Genomic DNA, 21729 nt, shown 5'->3' with positions numbered 1-21729 from the left:
ACATATATCTCATTATTATGATCTCTATCGTAATTATTCGTTTCTAATTTTAATTAAGGACACTATCATAAATTATAAAAGTTTATTCTTATAAAAAGGAATAATAATAATAATTCATGATAGTATTTTGTTGGACACACACACTTATCTCCAACAACTGATGACGACAATGGAACAGAACTTGGATATCTTTGTCAATGCTTATGACGAATGAATCGTACTTCACATCATCGCGTAACACGAATATCGAAATCTTATAGAATAACTTCTCTACCCGTTTCACGCTATGCAAACCTAGTCTCTGGAGTATAGTATTTTGAAACTCAGTGAAACTCGTAGAAGGTTTGAGAAAAACATTCAGCAGGTCCTTATCAATAAATTTAATTCCTGGTCGCATTTTCTTCTTAATCGTCCCTCTATAGTGCACCAGAACTAAAAAACTCTCATCTCTAGGCATTGTGAATCATATGGTGAAAAATTCACGTTCAACTCATATTTATATACATTAGGACTCCATAAATCGAATTAATAATAGCGTTCGATTTATGCATATAGTATGATAGATAGTAAATTGAGTATAATGGCTTCGATTTACCATAAGCCACTAATCACTGTAAATCGACTTTAGTAGATTCGATTTACTATGTGATGTAAATCGAATCTTATTGCTTTGATTTAGCCTGCATCATATAAATCGAATTCTATAGATTCGATTTAGCTTGGCATGACATAATTCGAATTCTTTAAATTCAATTTATATTCGAGTCACAATACCAAGTAATTCGAATCCTATAGATTCAATTTACTACTTATTACCTTAATTCAAATTTATTAAATTCGATTTACATAAATTTGTAAATTGAGACATACATGTAGTCTTTTTTACTTTGAAGATACACGTAAATTTGAGAGAAGTTTGGTTTATAAGGATGCTTTACTCTAATTTTTATACATATAAAAAATATAACAAACAATTTTAGCACTATAAGAAAAATCACTTTTAGCGGCCATTTATTTTGCTTTTAGCGGCAATAAAAATAGCCGTTAATATATTTACCGGAAATTAGACATTAGCCGTCTTATGCTCTGTAACTAAAAGGTTTTAGCGGCAATTATAATATTTGCCGGTAAATAATTTTTTAATGGCCACAAAAAGTATGTAATTTTTAGCGGCCATTTTCTTGGCAATTTATATGGCCACCAAAAGTGATTCTAAAATTGCAATGTTATTCATTTTTGGCGGCCATAACTATTGCTGCCAAAATCCATTTTACCGGTAATTTATATAGCCACTAAAAATAATTCTAAAATTGTAATGTTACTTTTACCAGCCATTACTATTGCCGCTAAAATTTTAAGACTTTTTTAGTTATATTATACTTATTTTCTTAAAAACAACAAACTACCTTTTTTTTAGAATCTCAATTGTTTTTGCTAACAATTATTATTGTTATGCATAATATAAATATACTGAAATTAATTACTACAAAATGAGATATTTCATTAAACTCAAAATTTTGATACACAAATTTCTCTTGAAAAATAATAAATTATGTTACAAATCTAAACAACAAAAAATACAAGTCTATAAACTCAAAATGAGCTTCCTGGGTTGCTATGTCCCCTTCTATCTCAAAATGAGCTTCCTGCAGGGAGTGACCTGAATGCCAGAATCAAACTGGTCGGTCCATTGAAGAGGAAGCTGCAATAAATAAGTCCAAAAAGAAAAGAAAGATTGGAATGAATCAATCAATCATGAGATAGGTACACATAAGCAATAGAAGCAAGATTTATGTTTTGTTTGAAGCTAAAAGCAAAGGAAGAATAATAAGTAAGAGAGAGAGAGAGAGTTAAGAGAGGTACAACATCAAAGGAGCTCTGCCAGTAGTTGGAGATATTAGGCTCACCATTTTAAAACTGTTCCCGAGCATTTGACGTGTCTCTGTAAAACTTAAAGCATCATCTTGGAGAAAACAAGTTCATCTACCTCCATGGAACTAGCTGATCTTTGTAATACTAACGACAATTAACCATGTCAGAAACTTTAACATCACGGATGAACAGCAACAATTAAAGATATGAATATCTAATAAAACAGTGACCAACAAGGATATGAATATCTAATGAACAACAAACAAGAACTTGCATTGAAATGTATCTATCTCACTGACCATCTATATAGCCATAGTATTATAGCATGTAGCATATATGTATATAGCTGAAGTTTTATTATAGTGAATTAAATTCATTGTATTCCGATAGAAAGACAAGAAATTAAATTAGGAATAGGAAGGTGATTGATGAAGGAGACTTGTTAAGGCAAGAATAATTAAATTAGGATTGAAAAAAAAATGTATAAAAGACAATTCTTACAAGGACGGTACCTTTGATTCCCCATTGATACCATTGTCTCTGTCCAATTCATATGGCATCTTCCAAGCCTTTTCAACTACCAAAGGAAGTAATAACAAAAACACACTAACTCTCAAAACACACCACCATTATATTCTAATGGATTTTCAAAATCAACCCATTATATTTTTTTATAATTACTACTAGCTAGGTAGCCAACACATGGTTTGGCTCGTATTATAGGGAACTCAATTATAGTGTGAGAACTGAGAAGCTAAGCATGCATTATGTATATATATGTGACATTATTAAATGCACGCACCTCAATATTATAAACCTGAGGACTGAGCTTAACACTGCAACTTCCTCTGTTTTCACTATTTAATAATACTGTACTAACAACAAATACCATCTTGCACTATTAATCTCTCTCTCTGTCATGACCAATATGCAATAACTTGTTGGAACCTATTAAACACACATGCCAAATTCAAATAAAAGAAACAATTAGTAAATCTTTAAATATAAAGTCACTCAAATTATACTCATCTAAGCAGTTCTTGATACATTAGTCAATCAGTTATATTTAAATGATTATTCATGTGCAGATCTCTTCAAGTTAAAAACACAAAGGAAACTGCACTTTAATAGTCAAAATGCTAAAGACTGATATCTTGAGGAAGAGTTCATAGCATTATCTCCTATTCTATTTGATCCTTCTCCCACTTTTCCTAGTCTGCTCTCCTTGTTAAAACTACTATGTCAAAATCAATATGTAAGCAGCGAATTATGAGTAAGGAATATAGCAACATTTCTAGATATGGTTAAGATAATATTAAACCGATTGAAACACTCATTAAACTGACTGTGCTGGCAAACATAATAACAGTAGAGATATAGTTTGTCAAAGTTCTTGTATCGAGACTTCGAAAGATCCATTCTCATTCCTTCAATCATGTCTTTGAATGCCTGTGTTAAAGCAAAGAAAAAAATTGGAAAAATAAGTCCTCAAAGCTAGCTTGAGATGTGAACTTTGTTGCAGATGAAAGAATATAATGCAAGTAGAGTTAATCCTCATATATACAACAACAAATCTAATCTCACATAACCATAATAAACATTTCACCAACCAATCATAATCCTATATGATATACTATATATATATACACACACTCGTCTCCACCAATCCAACACACTCATTCCAATCATAACATAACATAATTCTTCAAAGAGTGTATCTATCTCTAAACACTAAATGCTAATAATTGAATAAGCAACTGAATATAAAAAGATGAAGAAGCAGGAGGTAATAGGATTGTATCTTGTCTTGCTAGTGTTGTGCTGCACCATCATTCAGGCATTTTCACAAACACCTGCAGCGTCCCCAAAACCAGCACAAAAAGCAGCAGCATCACCACCAAAGGCAACTACAAAAAAAAAAAAAAAGCACAGTCACCAAAGCCATTAGTGCCAACACTGCCACATTCACCAGACTCATCAGATGCAACACCAGAAGACATCTGAGGAGAATTGCCAAACCTTTTCACAAACAGCGCCGGAATTGCAAGTGCATCATAAGAAAAGATTTGGAATTGCGACTTTATGTAATCCCAAAAAAACGCCAATGTTAGAGTTTCAGACTTGAAATCTAATTATCACAAAAAAAAACTAAAGAGAATGCAAACACTTGAACACCAAAATTAGAAGCATGAAGAACGGAGCAATATAGGATAAACTTCAAACATTTGAACCAAAATCCAAGTATAAACAGAGCACGCAAGCAAGAACGACACAAGCAAGCAAGAACGGAGAAGACAGAATAAACAAAAAATTAGGATCTGGAACACTTAAACACTTCAATTTCAGCTTGATCTACCATATTGATTAGGGTCAAGTAAGTAAACAGAGAAAAAGTAATAATAGAGAGAGAATCACATACTTCTGAATATTCAAACCAAAATCGAAAAATAAACGGAGAAGCCCTATCGCAGCGACGATCTTTTGCGTCTACGCGCAAGAACGGAGGCGGTGCAAGAGGTGGAGGTGTGGTGTTGTGACAAGAGCAGCAACGGTGGCTGGAAGACCTTGGTGATGTAGATTTGAGACGAACAAACGATGAGATCGATGCGGATCTGAGGCAGATCGGACGAAAATGAAGTCCAAGGAGTCCTTCGTGGAGGAGATTTGTTGACGAAAAAGACGCTTTCTCTCGATCTCAGAGGCAGAAGGGGAGCCTTTGCTCGATTCCAGGAGCCTTTGTAACTGCAACGGCGATGCTGACGGCGACGATTTAGAGTTTCTGTGGTGAGCTCTCTCTTCTATCTCTGTTTCACGCGATCTGTCTTTCCATTTGTTAATTGGCCAATTGTTACGGAAAAAATGTTTTAGTAAAAATTCTAGTAGCCATAACACTATAGCCACTAAAATTTCTAACTAAGCGTATCTTTTTATGTAATTTTTTAGTGGCAATAATAATAATTGTCATTATAATATATAGTATTAGTGATAAATATATAATTGCCATAAAAACATGACTTAAATAAAATAAACAGCAGCCATTAAGCTATTGTCGCTAAAATTTTGTCGTTAAAACTAATTTTTTTTAATAGTGTAGATGAGTATAAAATTGTTTAAAGATAATATTTATAACATATAAACTTCTAATTTAAGGATTAATTTTTTAATAAACTATATAATTAATAAGTTATATTAATTATATAATATTTTTTATTAACATCAATGGCATTTGATCCTCGATAATATAAGTAGACATATATTTTTATATAAACTTACATATATAGAAAAATGCTAGTCAGAATTTATACAGGAAATTGTTATTGGGGACCAAAGAAATTAAACGATTAAGGTGGAATATGAGTGAAATTAGGAAGAGAAAAAAATGGCTTGAAAAGACGGCTTAATACCAACTACATGCACCTATTTACACTTTACACCCCCTATTTTTGTGCAATAAGCATAAGAAAACTGACATCTTCCATCTCAATTCTTCATCATCGGTGATGAATCTGTCATAATAATCATCATTCGTCAAAACTCACACCACATACAAATATAAGAAAGAAAAAAAATCTTCCGGTTCTATCTTACTCTTAGTCAAAAATTAATTAATGAATGGGGAAAAAAATAGTGATGTTCAAGTATATTGTTGCATGGCGTGTAATACTGAAATGTGGATCTGCAAGTGGCAGGAAAAACAAAACGCAGGAAACGTTTTGCCTGCATGAGGAATTCTGAAAACTATTAGCATGCTGCAAAATGCAGGATGCACTTTGAAGGGGAGTAGCTTCAACAAGCGAAACGTGTCCCTGTGCCCCCTGCATGCAGACCAAGACTGCTTTTTTGACTGCATTGGAGAAGCGAAACGGAAGATGCGTTTTGAAGTTGTCAGGGAAAAACGCAGGTTGCGTTTTGAAGGCTCCCATACTGCATGCACGACACGTGTTCAGGACATCAGTTCCAGGGGCTATAAACGCGAGTGCAATGTAAAACGCAGGAAGAAAATTTTGTAAGGTGAAAGGCTTGTTGAGAGAGAGAGAGGCAATCGTGAGGGGTACCCTCGGAGGCTTGCTGAGTGGTTTAGTGAGGAAGAAGAAGAGCAAAACGGGGTTGGTTAGAGTGAAGACCATCATTTGAAAAATGGTTCGTGATTTTACTAAATTGAAGATTACATTATTAAATATTTGGATCATCCTCAATGGGTAAGTAAATTTTTTATTTTAATATATATTTATTTAAATTTTGTTTGTAATTAATACTGTGGTTAGTAATATTACTATTACTAATATCATGTTATTATTTATTTCTCATAACCGTTTACTTTTTTTTGGTAGTGTTATTATTATGTTATTATTATTATTATTGTTATTATTATTATTAATATTACATTATTATTTGTTTATAATAGTGGGTATGACAATGAGAATAATTTAATAATATTTTTTAATAATAAATCAGATAGTGTACTAAGTTATTATTATTTGTTAGTGATTTGTTGTTATTTTTCATGATAATGATAATAATGTCGTACTCAACGGTTTTTTTAAACGATGTTTGTTTAATTAAAAAAAATTATTAATTGTTATTGTTATTGTTATTAAAAAAATCAATATAATAAATAGTTATTGTTATGGTTATTATTGTTATATTTGAGTAATTATTATTATGATTGGTATATTATTATTTGTTTATAATGCTGGTTTGTTATGTTAGTGTACTAAGTTATTATTATTTGTTAGTGATTTGTTGTTATTTTTCATGATAATGATAATAATGTTGTACTCAACGGTTTTTTTTTAACAATGTTTGTTTAATTAAAAAAATTATTAATTGTTATTGTTATTGTCATTAAAAAAAATCAATATAATAAATAGTTATTGTTATGGTTATTATTGTTATATTTGAGTAATTATTATTATGATCGGTTTATTATTATTTGTTTATAATACTGGTTATGATAGTGAGAATAATTTATAATACTACTGTTTAGTAAAAGGTTTTTTTTTTTAAACACTTTGAAAATTTTTTTTACTAATTTTAATAGTTAGGTAGTATATTGTAATAATAAATAATATTATTTAATAACAGAATACTGTTTATTATTTGTGGTAATATTGTGTAGTATATTAAGTTATTATTATTTTTTAGTGATTTGTTGTTATCATTATGATTAGTTTATTATTATTTGTTTACAATACTGGTTATTATGAGTAATCAATATTTATGAATTTTTAATAATTTATTATTATTTTTTAAGATAGTAATAATAATACTTAATAATTATTATTGCTAACTCTTTTTTTGAATAAATTATTAACTGATATTATTTAGAATTTTAATAGCTATCAATTTTCTTGTTGCAAGGTATCAGGAATTTGTTGCCCAGAAAACTTGATCCGCCAGATACCTTTAACGAGGTAGCTGCTGCGACACTGGCATTGACTGGATTTCAACTCGTTTCGTGAGTCGGCGAAATGAGAGGTCATTCTGCACTACTGAGTACTTTGGTAGAACGCTGGAGGCCGGAGACTCACATATTTCATCTTCCGGTCGGTGAGGTGACGGTGACGCTGGAAGATGTGAGCTATATTCTTGGTCTCCCGATTAATGGGGAGGCCGTTACAGGTAGATCAGACAGCAGTCACCAGTTTTTGGTGGAGAACTGGATGGCGTGTTTTGGTCGGGAGCCTGGTCTGCAAGATCACGTGACAGGAAAGGTTAATATTGCATGGGTGCGACGGTGCAGAGACACCGAGAGGTGTGATACTCAGCAGTCTGTTGAGTGGTACGTCCGAGCACACATTTTCTGCGTGCTCGGAACAGTTGTGTTTCCGGATAAGTCGACTACTTCGTTGAACTCGAAGTTTCTACTGCTACTTCGGGATTTCGACCGCATTTCATCATACAGTTGGGGGGCAGCCTGTCTGGCACACCTGTACAGATCGTTGTGTCGTGCATCACGATACAGATGCAAAGAGATGGATGGCCCCCTGATATTGCTTTATGTTTGGGCGTGGGAGCGTATGCCGCTCCTAGCACCTATACCCCGCGATCAGCTCGGCGATGTTGGTATTCCACTTGCGCGACGGTATTGGTTTTTATTGTTATTCGTATTGTTATTCTGTTTTGGTTATTATTATTGTTATTATTATTATTATTGTTATTATTGTTATTGTTATTATTATTATCATTTTTATTAATTTGTTATTCTAATTAATGGTTTTATTCGGTTTTTTGTTAGGTGGAGTCATTGGCGCCGACATACAAGGTATATACGATGGCCTACCGCGCACTTTAGGCGAGGACTCGATGACATGGGAGTTGACTATGTAAGTTGTAACCATTAATGTCCAATGTTTTTTCGTTCAGAAGAATATTTTTTCTAATCGGCCTCTTGGTAACTAATATGCAGTTTATATGGCGGCCGTATATAGCTGTCGAGATTCCGGATGTCGTCGCTGCCCAGTTGTTTATGTGCTCCACCCAGTCGCCGCTAGTGTCATTCGAGTTCATAGAATGGCACCCAACAGACCGAGTTAGGCAACAGTTCGGGATGCAACAGCTTCCAACAGCTTCCACCAGGCCCAGCGTTCGACCTTGGTCATGATCATTGTACTGGGTTGAGAGGAGCACAGAACCATGACTGGGGAAAGATTTACAGTCGATGGGTTGACAAGTGGAGGACCGACCGCTATAACACATTGCAGTTAGGCGAGGAGATTATTGACTTTCATCCTCTCCCAGTGTACTACGAGTGATACACAGAGCAGTATGGGATGCACCTGCGACTGTCAGACAGAGTTGCAGGTGAAGAGGTTGGCGCCGATGAGCCACATCAGCAACAGGAAGAACCAGCTGGCCCTCAGCAGCAAGTCCCGCCTCAGCAGCAAGTCCCGCCTCAGGTATTATTGTTACTGTTGTTGTTATTGTTATTTAGGTTTATCAATTATGAATAATTACTATTAATTGTAATTAATTGTAATATAGGTTCCGGCACAAGATCACCACTTCAGGCCCCGGCATATGACCAGCAGTTTCAGATGCCGGCATATGACCAGTAGCATCAGATGCCGGCATATAACTTACGGACACAGACTGCGCCTCCGAACAAATACACGCCGTCGTTGTATTCGAAGAAGGCACCGAGAAAGTAGTCAGTTGCAGTTTATGTTGTACTGCTAGAGTTTAGTTTTGTTTTTATTGTCATATTTTGTATTCAATGTTTTATTCAGTATTGTATTATGACTTGGTAGTGTTAAGTATTATTGTTGTTATATATTTAGCTTTGTGCTCGCATAAAAGACGTCCCAGATTATCCTGCTTAATTATTATTCAGTGTTTACCGCATAGAATGAAAGTTAACAACATAGAAAGTTACATGACAAGTTTAAAATATTTATTGATTTAATAAGTGTTAACTAATTTAAAATAGAGGACCAGGTTACATAAAAGCCACACACAACTGTGATGTAGGGGATAATAAAGTTACACAAAAGCTTAGCCACTATTGTCCTCCAGCGGAGCTTGGATCTGCGCGCTGAGGACACCGGCTGCAGCTCGCGTCCACAAACCGTACACTGGCGAGGACCACGCATATCCCGCGAATCCATCTCATTCAAGTAGCGGGTTGACTTCGGTCTTCCCTTTGTCGCGCGCCTCAATGTCTAGTTGGCAATTACCTTCGCTCCTTCATATCTATCCCACGTAGATGGGTCACCCATCGGAACAAACTCGCCTCTGTACACCTTGCAAATTTGAGACATCTTGTACACATCGTGCACGTACACTTGCCAATCAAGACGCTGGTTGGCGCAACATACAAGCACGTGGCGACATGGAAGTCGCTCAACCTGGAAGTGGCCACAGTCGCAGTGTCGTTGCGCAAGATTAACAGTGTAAATGGTACCATCTTGCATTTCGCGGACCTCAAACATCTCGTTGCGCCTGTCGAACCGGTTGACCACAATGTTTCTTGCACGTCGAAAGCTTTCTTCAACTCTCTTCGTTGCAAATTCTGAATACATGAATCCGTTGCGGAGACGGTCATGAGCCTCAGTACTCTTCCGAGTGAACAACTCATTCAGCTGATAGAAAGTTGACCGGACAAGGGCAGTCACAGGAAGGTTACGTGCACCCTTCAGGATAGAATTTATACACTCTACCAAGTTTGTTGTCATATGTCCCCAACGATGACCACCATCGAATGCCAACACCCATCTCTCAACACCGATCTCATCGCACCATTGAGTATATGCCTCATCCCGCTCTTTAAGCCTTTGGTATTTTTGTTGTACTCCTACTCCGTCCTAGAATAGCCTGTTGAACAAACCATTTAATCATAAGTAGGTGCCACAAATTTACTATGAATAGAACCATAATAGCAAGTTGAAATACCTGTGTTGACCACGAGTTTATGCAAATATGAAGCCTTGAACCTCCTTAAGAAGTTGGTCCCGATGTGCCTGATGCAGTACATGTGCCACGCCCTTGGTGGTGACCATGCACCGTTACTGCGAGCTATTGCAGCGTCGATGGAGGTATGGCGGTCAGAAATAATACCCACACCATCAATGGTAACAACATATCTCCGCAAATTGGTTAGGAAAAACTCCCACGCGTCTGCTGTCTCGCCCTCGACAATCGCAAATGCAATAGGCACAGTGTTTTGATTCCCATCCTATGCAACAGCTACCAGAAGTGCACCTTTATATTTTCCGTACAGGTGCGTGCCATCAACCTGCACCAGTGGCTTGCAGTGTCTGAATGCTACAATACACAGATAGAAGCTCCAAAAAATGCGGTGCAGAACTCTTACACCTTGAACCTCCTCACTCTCACGGTAAACGGGGAGCGTTTTAATTTGAACACGAGACCTTGGCATCTTCACTGTCATTGCTTTCAACCACACTGGCAGAGTCTGGTAAGAAACTTCCCAATCACCAAAAACTTTTGCAACAGCTTTCTGCTTTGCCAACCAAGCCTTACGGTAACTCACAGTGTAGTTGAACCTACCTTGAATTTCTGCAATAACGGACTTCACCTTTATCGAGGGATCTGCTTCGACCAACGGCCTAATGGCATCTGCAATTGTGTCTGAGTCCAACTTGGCATGATCTTGTGAAATCGTGCACGTGTGCTTCTCATTGTATCTCCTGATCTCCCAACAAGCTTTTTTTCGAATCAAGCTAGCTCGGATAAGCCAGTCTCACCCTGCACCATACCCCTTGCATTTCGCATAGAATGTCTGCGGCTCAGACTCATACACAGTGTAATCAACTCCTCTAGAAATGGTGTAGCTTTTGATTGCAGATATCACTGACTCTCTCGAACCAAATTCCATTCCGACACTAAACTCGCCATCTTCCGCCGCAACGTTGCCTTCACCAACGATGTGCGCACTAGCATCAGTTTCAGACAAGGCAAATTATTTAAGCACTACAGGAAACTTGAGTTAATAATCGTAACATACTCGTATTCGCATACTCAGGAAATTTCGGGGCATGCATGGCTTCGAGATCTAGAGTCTGCATAAAAGACGGAACACCAAACGGGTGTTGGCTTACAACGGCATTCGCTTCATTTTGCACCGCCGGATTGCCTGCCAAGTCTCCGTCATCGTTTTCGTCATCGACTTCATAGTTAGCTTCGAATTCCTCTTCGCTATCATTATTATCTTCTTCCCAATCTATATCCCCGAGCTCATCAACATTGACCTCCTCACCGACCGTACTCATCCCCAACTGCTGTTCAAACTCAACGTACAGCTCTATCATCGGCACTTGAGATCGGGTTTGTTGATAAATATAAAATATCTGCTGCATACTGGCATCGTCAGTGATGGCCATTATTTGAAACTGTATTAGCCCACCAAATACTTGCACAGGACTTCTGTATAAAAGATTGCTCACCCTTTTCAAAATGTGGCTTTGAATGTTATTACAAAGACCATTTTGCAACTCGACAAAACTCATGGTACATGGAATGGCAAATGACAATGGACTTTCACAAACAAAGGTCACTCCTTCATGTGTTTGTTATAACCTCACCGTTATAATATACTCGCAAGTTTGCAACACCTTCCATAACTTCAGCATCAACTAACTCTATTTTTTTGACACAGTTATCTGCCAAAAAAACACCCTATTGAGGACTTTATGAAAGAAAAACCAAGAGGAGAAGTGAAGATGAAGAAAAACAAAATCGGACTTCGTATTTATAGGCAAATTTGTGAATTTAAATATTATTATGTGCACAAAACGCAGGATGCATTTTTGGACTTTCAAGAAAAGTTTCTGACACTAACAAAACGCAACCTACGTTTTGTGAGTTTCAAAAAAAAATCAGCATTTTCAGGTGCAAAAAAGCAAGGTGCATTTTTTTAAAAGCCAACTAAAAAAATTAAAAAAAAAATAAAAAGCTAAAATGTAAGCTACGTTTATTTTATTTCAAAAATAAAAAATATTTAACAAATATAAATCGTAAGTTACCTTTTGTCTCTAACCTATAGTAGTGCAATATTTTACATTTCTTCCATTTCATGGTGATACACATGGCTTCTTTCCATAAGCAAAAAAATCAGCCACTCTTAATACTATTTTTAATTAATTTTTGTTTGAGTGATAGCTGTTTTATACCTTGCACTTCTAACTCGGAGTTTAATAATTATTTTTTCAAAAAACGTAACTAACCCACCATGATCATTTGCACAATTAAAAACTACAAGAATCAAACAAGAAGTATGTCATAGCCAATCGATATACGGAAGTTGCTTTGTTCTTTATTTTCTTTATTGCGCAAACAGCTCTAGTAAGTAATCCATACATGAATATTCTTGTAATTCTCTTGCATGAGATATAATATAACTTAAACATACAAACTAACAATAAATATTTTGTATCAACGATTTATAATTCAAATGACATAATCTTTTCATATTCATTTAGAAATCAGGTTCGAGTCTTACTCTTAACTTTAAAAAAAAAACAAAAAACAATAAATATTTTATTAGTATTATCTGCAAATAGAATTTAACTTATCTAAAATATATTTTTATTTATATCTAGTTAAAATGAATCTCCCAATATCTTGTCGCCAGAAACCATAAAACTAAAAGTTGAATTTCGCAACTTGAATAATTGTTGAATGTTAGAAAAGAGAAAAAGGTAAACTGTAATAAGTAGTTGGATATTAAGATCCTCTCAACAACCATTTGAGAAATTGTCAAATGCTTTCTTAACAAGAAAATGCTTTATATAATTTAAAATATTGATTTAGAGGGTGTGTTTAATTATTGTTATATATTGATGGTAAAATTACTATACATTCCGTTAAAAATGGTGTCAGATAGACTTTCAATTAATTGTCCTGATTATTTTTAAGTATTCTGAGAGTAAAATAAAAAGTAAAAGTTTTATTCTCTTCGATCAATATATGTCACGCTCACGCACATATATCAAAATAAATTTATTATAAATACTCATTAATAATTTTTTATTTAATTAATACACAAAATAATTTATTTATAAGCTGTTTTTAATAAAAGTCATTATGTTTTAAGTTCCTTTTTCAAAAGAACTTATTTAAGTTATTTACTCAAATTGGACTTTAATAATTTTTCTAATAATTTCTAATTAATTAAATTCTAAGTTAAAAATTTTAGACTGGACAGAAGTGATTTGATGTCTATATTTTTTTAAAATATATTTTTCACATTTTAAAATAAGTAATTTTAATGTAGTAAAAACATAAAGTTACACAATAATTTAACGAAATCAATTACCTGGTCTTTTCTTTTAAAAGAGATGTGAGCATAAAACTTCTTTCACTACACTATGGTATGCATCAAATTTGAATCTATTCGAATACCAAATTGTGGTCAGTATGCAGATTTAATAAAACAATTAATGTAATCCACTAAAATATATTAAAAATTGATGTGGGTCTACCCAATGAGAAATGGCAAGAAAGAAAAGGATAGATATTTTTTCAAGAAAAGTATTCGTATCAATCTCGCTATAATTCGTACTTGCATGGATCATCAATTAATTCATTTTTCTAATTTCAAATGATAATCTTCATGCCTAATCTCTACTTCTTCATTTAACGGAAAAACATAAGGGAAAAGATAAGAGTTAATAAATTTATTATAAAAAATAAATTTAACAAAATTTTAACACCAAATAACCATGCAAGTACCATAGTAATTAGCTCATAATTCATTAGTCTAAAAACTAATAACACAATACAATTATCCCAATTCCAGAAAGCTTTTCATTTGCAAGAACACCACCAACATGGCCATCATTATTATCAACCACCATTGACGAACGAAAAGCCTCTTCCTTCAGTTTTAAAGGTAGCAATGAATAAAATAGGATATAAAGTCTAAATCCAACTCTAACTTTATTAGTGGGTTAAAAACATGTCAATCTTAACTTTATTCGTACTTAATTTGTGAATATTCAATTTTATTTGCGAATTAACAAAAAATACAATAATATTATATAACCCAATGAACATACAAATTAAAAATTTAACACAAACAATATCATCATCTCACAAACAATACAATTATAATACAAATATAATATCAATAGTCTTTTCTTAAGATTAGGATTCTTGTAGTTTGAAAAGACTCGGTTGAACATTAGTGGCTATAAGTTCCTTTTCTCAAGAATATGATTCATTGCAGACATCTTAGACAATCCTTCAAATTAAAACTTATTTAATACAATATTAAAACATTTAAAGATAATAGAATCACAACAATTTTACAGAATTACAGTAATAAACATTAATTTCACAAAACCACAGTAACAAATATCAATTTTACAATAAAGCAAAGAAAATCCTAAAGAGAATTTTAAACCATAGAAGTTAAATCCTAAACTCAATTTCATAGTAATCAATTCCAAACTCTAAAGTAACAAAATTCTAATCCTAAACCCAATTTTACAATAATCAATTTCAAATTCTAAATCCAATTTCACAGTAACAAAATTCAAATCCTAAACCCCAACTTCACAGCAATTTTATCAAATTAAAATTAAAATATATATTAAAACCAATTTCACAACAAAATTCAAACATTAATTTCAAAAAAATCTAATGATAGAAATGGCCAACTTACTTGCAACGGAGGAGGTGGCCAACGACATAGGAGATTCCTCATCGTGGAGCAGAAGCAGTGCAGATTTTTCGCGGAGCAAAGGTGCAGCTGGATCAATGTCATTGTTGTGATGCAAAGACGTGGTTTGAGCGAATTCGTCATCGCAGAAAAGAGGCGGAGGTGCAGTTGGGGAGGCAACGTTGGTGCAGGCGACATAGACACTGTGAGCAGCAAGCAGCAAGTGACGACATTGAGAGAGAAAGGAGAAGTTGAGCATCGGCGAGGGAGGAATGCCAAGGACAACAAGACAAGAAGGTGATGGACGCCGAAGGGGGTAGTAGCCTGGACGACTGATGAAAATGTTAGCAAGGAGACATTGAGTTGTAGAAAGATTGATAGGAGAGATTAAGGTTCTCGGGGGCTGGTTGCTAGGGACTATGATCTGAGAGAAGAGATTAGAGTTGTGTTATATAGTTTGATATTTATATATCATTGGATAGAATTGGTTAGTAACTTTTTACTCCAAATAAGAAGTCTTTGATTTAACTCTTATTTGTAACATAATTTTATATAACATAATATATACATATATAGGATGTGAGTTGATCAAGTAAGATTAAGACTCAACTCATACCCTATTCAATCTACACAAGAACTCATTCCGCACTCAATCCTACCCTCTCAAATTGGATTAGATTGAATATCCACGGATAGGATACATACAACCACCTTTATCCAATTCTGTCCTAAATAACAAATCTTTAGTGGCCTTCTGCATTCCGAGAAAGAGATTATGCCACGTGTTTATTCTCGACTGGGCTTTGAGACCCGATCCCAAGAGATCCATGTGGCACAAATCTTTCTCGGTAACATGCAACACTTCGACGGGATACGTCCCATTGAGGGCCGACACGAGACACCAACAGAATCCCTTCGAAATCTCAGAGTCACTGTCAGCACGAAACCACATCTTGCCATCGTTGTCCATGGCAGAAACAATCCACACCTGCGTTGTGCAGCCCGAAATCCGGTTTTCTGGAACTCGATCCGAATTGTCGAATGGTGGAAGCAGTGATGCGTAATGTAGAAGTCTCTTCACGCGTTCTATGGGTTCTGTTAGGGTGTTGAATTCGGAGGCCAGACAGTTAAGTTTGACGGTGATGGAAGACGGCGAGGATGATGAGGTTACCGGTAGTGACGGCGCCGTTAGGATGGGGTGGGTTTGACTTTGAATTTTTATTGAGGAGGAAGATATGATTGGTGGTTTGAGTTGTTGATGTGTTTTTCTGGTGTTATGTTTTGAGGAAAGAGAGGGATTATCATTTGATGGTTGAGTGAATAAGGTGTGAGATGCGGTCATAAACGTTGAAGAGAGCATTATTTTTGTTTTGTGTATGGGTTTTGGCTTTGTATTATTGAATTAATTTGAGATTGTGGAGAATGAAGAAGAGAAAAAAGGAAAAAATGGAGGGAAATTAAACGGTGATGAGAGTGAAAATGAGACCCAAGAAGAGGGGAAAAATAGAGTGCATGTTGGGGGGTTCATGAGGAAGATGGAGATATATAAGCAGGGAGCAAAGCAGAAAGCACAGAGGAATCTATGTTATGTGTGTTCGAAAGAAATAAGAATTAATATCTTCTTTAATTTTTATAAAAATGAAAAAGGAAAAAGAAACTGAAGAGAATAAAATATTCATTTTTCGCAACGCACTCAGCAGCCTCCACAGTGTATTTGGTTATTAGGTCATTCTCACATCGGTTGAGAAGGTTATTAGGTTACGACTCACATGTATGATAAATTTTAAAAAGTTTAATTTTGATAAAATTTTAATAACTTTTTGTTGTTATGAATAATCAGTGTAGTTGTCTTTATGTAAAATTAATAATTAAAAATTATTAAATAATTTGATAAATTTAATTAAATTATTATTTAATAATTTTTAATATCAATTTCATATTATAATTTGACAACTGAATATAAATTTTCATCAATTTTTTAAAGTTATCAAATATTTTTTTAAATAAATATGTGGTAGATAAAAAAATTATTTTTTAAATATAACAATACAAAATTAGATAAACATACAATTATTTTTTATTTTGTATATTTTTCTATAGGTAACCGAAAAATATAAAAAAAAAAGCCATACATATTCTAAATAATCATTTAAATATATTTTCATAAAAATTCATATTAAATACATAAGTTATTTGTTAGAATAAAAGTTGATTATCACTTATAAAAAATAATATATTTTTTTAACTTATCTTTATAGTAATAAATTAATGTAAAGAAAAAATCAAGATTCTTTCTTCAGTGGTATAATATAAAGTAAGTCACGGTATAGTTGTTAACAAGGCTATGAAATATTGATCACATGATACTATATAACATACGTAAATTTTAATTTTTTCTTATAAGATATTAGACACAATATACATATAAAATATAAAATATTTTAGATAAATTAAAATAATATTTTAATATTTTTAATTATATAACATATTTAAAATAATTTTTTATATTAATAAATAATAATATATAATTTTTAAATCTTTTAAAAATATAAATTAAAAATAAAATTAAACACAATTAAAATATAATAATATTTATATACATCCAAAAATAAATAAAAAATAAATAATTTTTTTATTAAAACACAATTAAACATAAAAAATATATCTAATGAATATCAAAAAAATGCACACATAGCAACTCATAAAAAAAGTGTACCTGCTTCGCAGTCAAGTGGTAACAAAAATGTTACACGCCCCACATCGAGAGCCAAAAAATAATAATAATAATAATAATAATAATAATAATAATAATAATAATAATAATAATAATAATACTTAAATCCAAGATATATATTTCCCAGCCACACTGCTAGTTGACTAGTTCTATACGGGTGACATTTTTTCTTTAAAATTAATTTGTGGTGACATTTTTTCTTTATATACGGGGATTTTTCTTTTTGAAATTTAAAAATATTAAATTTTTCTTATTTTACCAAAATATGAGGGAAAAATTATAAAACTGAGAAATGTCTGCGATCGGTGTGTTTTTAAATATTAAAAAAGTGAAATCTCTAGAGCAATTTGTTTTCTTAATATAAATAAAAAATTTTAAGCGTGATTTGTCTTTTTTTAAAATGAAAAAATGAAACCTTTCAAAATAATTTGTGTTTTTTTTTAAAAAATAAAATAAAAAACTTTTTAGAGGCAATTTTTTCTTTTTTCTAAGGAATTAATAAAACAAAATATAGAAAAATAGAGGGCGCTCATTAAATTTTTTTTCTCTAATTTTGGATAGAAAATAAAAAAAATGTACCAACTTATTATATTTTAGTATTATCTTTTCTTTTTTAAAAATATATTTTAAAATATATAAAAATAAAATTATCATTTTATGACCCTACATATTATTTTTTCTATTTTTTTTAATTCAAGCATATAAAAAAATACCTAACTTTTTTTTTTCTTTTCAATCAAACATGGCCTAAATTTACTATCATAAAAAGATGCGTCAAATTGCTATCCACAATTTACTCTTCATTTTTTTGCCTTTTGTTTTTCGTGTCTTTTTCTTTTTATTGGCAATCAAAAGGAAAATAATCCATTGGATTACATACGAGGTCTTTTTAATTCTATTTTGTTTTAGCTTTTGCATATAGAGGAAAGCTATGGATTAACAGATAAAAATAATATTAATAGTTATTTTATTTGATTAAAAAATAATTGATTTTATATACTTAATTAATTATAATAATAAATCATTTATATTATGAATTCAAAACATATGTATATCACTAACATATGTCAATAAAATAAATAAAATAATCAGAATCAAAGTGGCTGAATATCTTCAATTTTTCATGAATCAGTTCTGGGAAAATTTCAAGATCCTGAGCATTAAAGGAAATTACGTGTTATATTATTCTTCTCATTATTTACATTTATTTTATTTAGAATCCTATTATGGAATTAATGTGTACAAAATCATGTTAAAATACGTATCTATGGGTATCTTAACGACCTATAACACTTGATATCAATCTAAGACGTAAACAAAATGTATTATAATATGGAAATATTTTAAGTGCATTAGAAAGTACCGGTACATCAATTATTTTAATGATTAATTTCAATTAATATATATTATATATATTTTTTATAATTCAGATCAACAGTTAAAATAATTGATAAATTAATACTTTTAGTACACTTAAAATATTTCCTATAATATGTGTGATTATCGTTCATGTCAATATCTCATATGTAACTATAGACATTTTCTCATTTCATTTCACATGGCCGAACCTTATATACAAACACTTGACATATGTTTACGTCAGCATATCACATCAAAATGATATTAACGGACATCACTCGGAGAATTAACATACATGAGTTATAAAGTGAAAATCTAAGGTTCAAAATTGAGATAATTAAAAATTTAAAAGTCCATTTGAGACTCTAAACTAATTTTAGAGATCCATTTAAATATTAACTCTTATAAAATATATAATATTTCATTTATTCAGACTTTTTCAAGTAGTCACTCCTTTATTAGATTTTTCCTTTTTTAATGTATTAGCTTTTCAATGAAATAAACTATTTTTTAGACTCAAACTAAAAAATAACCAACTGAAAAGATTTAATATTCATTTGACTGTGTTCTTTTTATTTAAGAACTTTATTATATGAGAAAAATAACAAAAATGTCCCCAAAAATTTATATACTAACAAAAATATTCTAAAAAGATTAATTAAAATATGACAAAAAAAATAACAAGATATATATCTAATTTGTATTATCAAAAAGGGTTTTAGATATTAGATTAAAATAAATATTTTTACAAACATAATAATATTTTCTTCTTTAGAATTTAGTAATTTTACGATAAGTGTTTTTTTTTTTTGGAATGTTCTTAATGGCCAAGTTTTTTTATACGATAAAGATGTGTAGAATTTTTGCTCCAATTTTTTACATGTATTTTCTAAATGGCTATTCAAATTTTTTTTTTAAAAATCTAAATCAAAAGCACAAATCATTTGTCAAATATAAAAATGTTTGTCACTTATAAAAAAAAATAGGTTTCCTTTGTTACTCTTATTATTTTTTAAAATTTTTGAGATATTTTTGTCATTTTAATCTTTTGTAATATATTTATCAATATCTAAATATTTCAAAGACATTTTTTATAGTTTTCTCTTATTATATTTTGAAAAGCCTATCCAAACTCTTGCAAGAATCCGACTTGTTTCCAAAAAAAAAATAAGTAAGGAGGTAGTATAACAAAAATCATTTTTAATGACAAATTTTTTAGTGGTAATAATATAATGGTCACTATTTATTTTATTTAATTTATTTTTTGGCCGCAATTGTATATTTATTGTTATTACTATATCTTATAATGACAATTATATATTTTTTGCAGTCATTAAAATAGTTTTTATCGGCAATTACATAATTTTTGCTATAATCTTTTTGCGACAAAACATAAGATGACTAATTTTTAATTTTCAGTAAATATATTAACGATTAATTTTATTGCTGTTAAAAGTGATTTTTCTAGTAATAAATGTAGCGGTCCTTAAAGTCTAAAGGCTAAATTCTAAAGCTTAAATTGATCGAAAAAAAAATATATAAACCTTAAACTCTGAATCCTAGATTATAAATTTTAAACTCCAAATCTGAACTATTTATCACTAATTAAGACTTCTATTGAATACAATATTTAAAATAATATTGGTATAAAAAAGGATAGACTGTATTATTTAAAAAAAAAAAGACAAGTTAAATGCTACCACTTCTATACTCCATTAAACGAATATTTGAACGTTGTGACAAAAGCTCAATCAAAATATACTTAAATAAATAAGATGTACTTAGTTGCACTTAGTTGTATTAGCAAGAGTTACAAATAGAAAATAAATGGAGATCACAGTTTTCTATTATTAGCGAAGGTTCTAAAAGGACAAAAACAAATATTTTTAGAGTATACTCTTCATCATCAAATCCAAAAAAAAAAAAAGAAACTAATGAAGTTGACGTAGATTTTTCAGTTCGTCCAATAAGTACTAAAGCGATGAAGAAGAAGGATAAGGGAAAACTAAAAGTGCAAGAAAAATAACTCCAATTTACTGTCATAACTTGGTGAAATTAAGTCTAATACTTCTAGAAAATTAGAATTTGTGGGAACTTTAAGATTATTGAGGAAAGGAAAATAGCGGCAAGAAAAAAAATTGGTAGCTGCAAAGGAGATGAAAGTAGAAATGCAAATCCATAATGCAGATACATTTTAAATAACTAAACAATGTCGAGCCATTCATGGTAAGATAGTGGAAAGAATTCGTGCAAATTATTTTTAGGTTATTGCGTTTACTAGCTTGTTTTTAACTGTCATGTTTGTTTTTTCTGTTCATGTATTATTTATTTTGTTGTTTGAGTGTCGTTGTAATTTTTAATTTATTTTAATATTTTAATTATGTAATGTTGGTGATAATTTGTTAAGTTATTTTGTTAAATTTTTTTCTATTTAAAAATTATCTATTTGAAATATTTGTTAAGTACTAGCAATTTAATATTAGCCGTTAAATACTAGTTGTTTGAAACAAATCATTAAAAAGTGGTTATTGAAAACTAGTTAAAACTAGCCATTACAAACACCAATATAAATATAAATATGAGACAAGTCCTCAATATATGTGCTCACACTTTTTTGTCTGATTTTTACAGTTCTTTGGTC

The 21729-nt window shown here is 31.7% G+C and overlaps 3 protein-coding genes and 1 long non-coding RNA gene across 5 annotated transcripts; all 4 read right to left on the bottom strand.

Annotated features, from left to right (window-relative positions):
• Nucleotides 1-1480: 1480 nt before the first annotated feature.
• LOC130955724 (uncharacterized) lies at nt 1481-4777 on the bottom strand. Of its 2 annotated transcripts, XR_009076853.1 has the most exons (5): nt 4292-4777; nt 2675-3321; nt 2385-2449; nt 1908-2016; nt 1481-1702 (listed from the first exon to the last, which is right to left on the bottom strand). It is a non-coding gene; the product is annotated as an uncharacterized LOC130955724 (long non-coding RNA). The 2 variants fall into 2 exon arrangements; XR_009076852.1 differs by lacking the exon at nt 4292-4777 and having other exon boundaries at nt 2675-3494.
• Nucleotides 4778-9096: 4319 nt separating this feature from the next.
• On the bottom strand, nt 9097-14990 carry LOC130955723 (uncharacterized). Its single transcript, XM_057882668.1, has 3 exons — nt 11339-14990; nt 10264-11247; nt 9097-10185 (listed from the first exon to the last, which is right to left on the bottom strand). Exons 1-2 carry the CDS (start codon nt 11838-11840, stop codon nt 11075-11077), a joined length of 675 nt encoding a protein of 224 aa, XP_057738651.1. The 5' UTR covers nt 11841-14990; the 3' UTR covers nt 9097-10185; nt 10264-11074.
• On the bottom strand, nt 9534-11013 carry LOC130956766 (uncharacterized). Its single transcript, XM_057883756.1, has 4 exons — nt 11001-11013; nt 10607-10950; nt 10264-10546; nt 9534-10165 (listed from the first exon to the last, which is right to left on the bottom strand). Exons 1-4 carry the CDS (start codon nt 11011-11013, stop codon nt 9534-9536), a joined length of 1272 nt encoding a protein of 423 aa, XP_057739739.1.
• Nucleotides 14991-15479: 489 nt separating the features above from the next.
• On the bottom strand, nt 15480-16598 carry LOC130955722 (sufE-like protein 2, chloroplastic). Its single transcript, XM_057882667.1, has one exon. It carries the CDS (start codon nt 16353-16355, stop codon nt 15669-15671), a length of 687 nt encoding a protein of 228 aa, XP_057738650.1. The 5' UTR covers nt 16356-16598; the 3' UTR covers nt 15480-15668.
• Between the last annotated feature and the right edge of the window lie 5131 nt (nt 16599-21729).

The sequence above is a fragment of the Arachis stenosperma genome, chromosome 10 (genome assembly GCF_014773155.1).
Source record: "Arachis stenosperma cultivar V10309 chromosome 10, arast.V10309.gnm1.PFL2, whole genome shotgun sequence".
NCBI lineage: Eukaryota > Viridiplantae > Streptophyta > Magnoliopsida > Fabales > Fabaceae > Arachis > Arachis stenosperma.
This window is presented reverse-complemented; position numbering and strand designations above follow the sequence as displayed.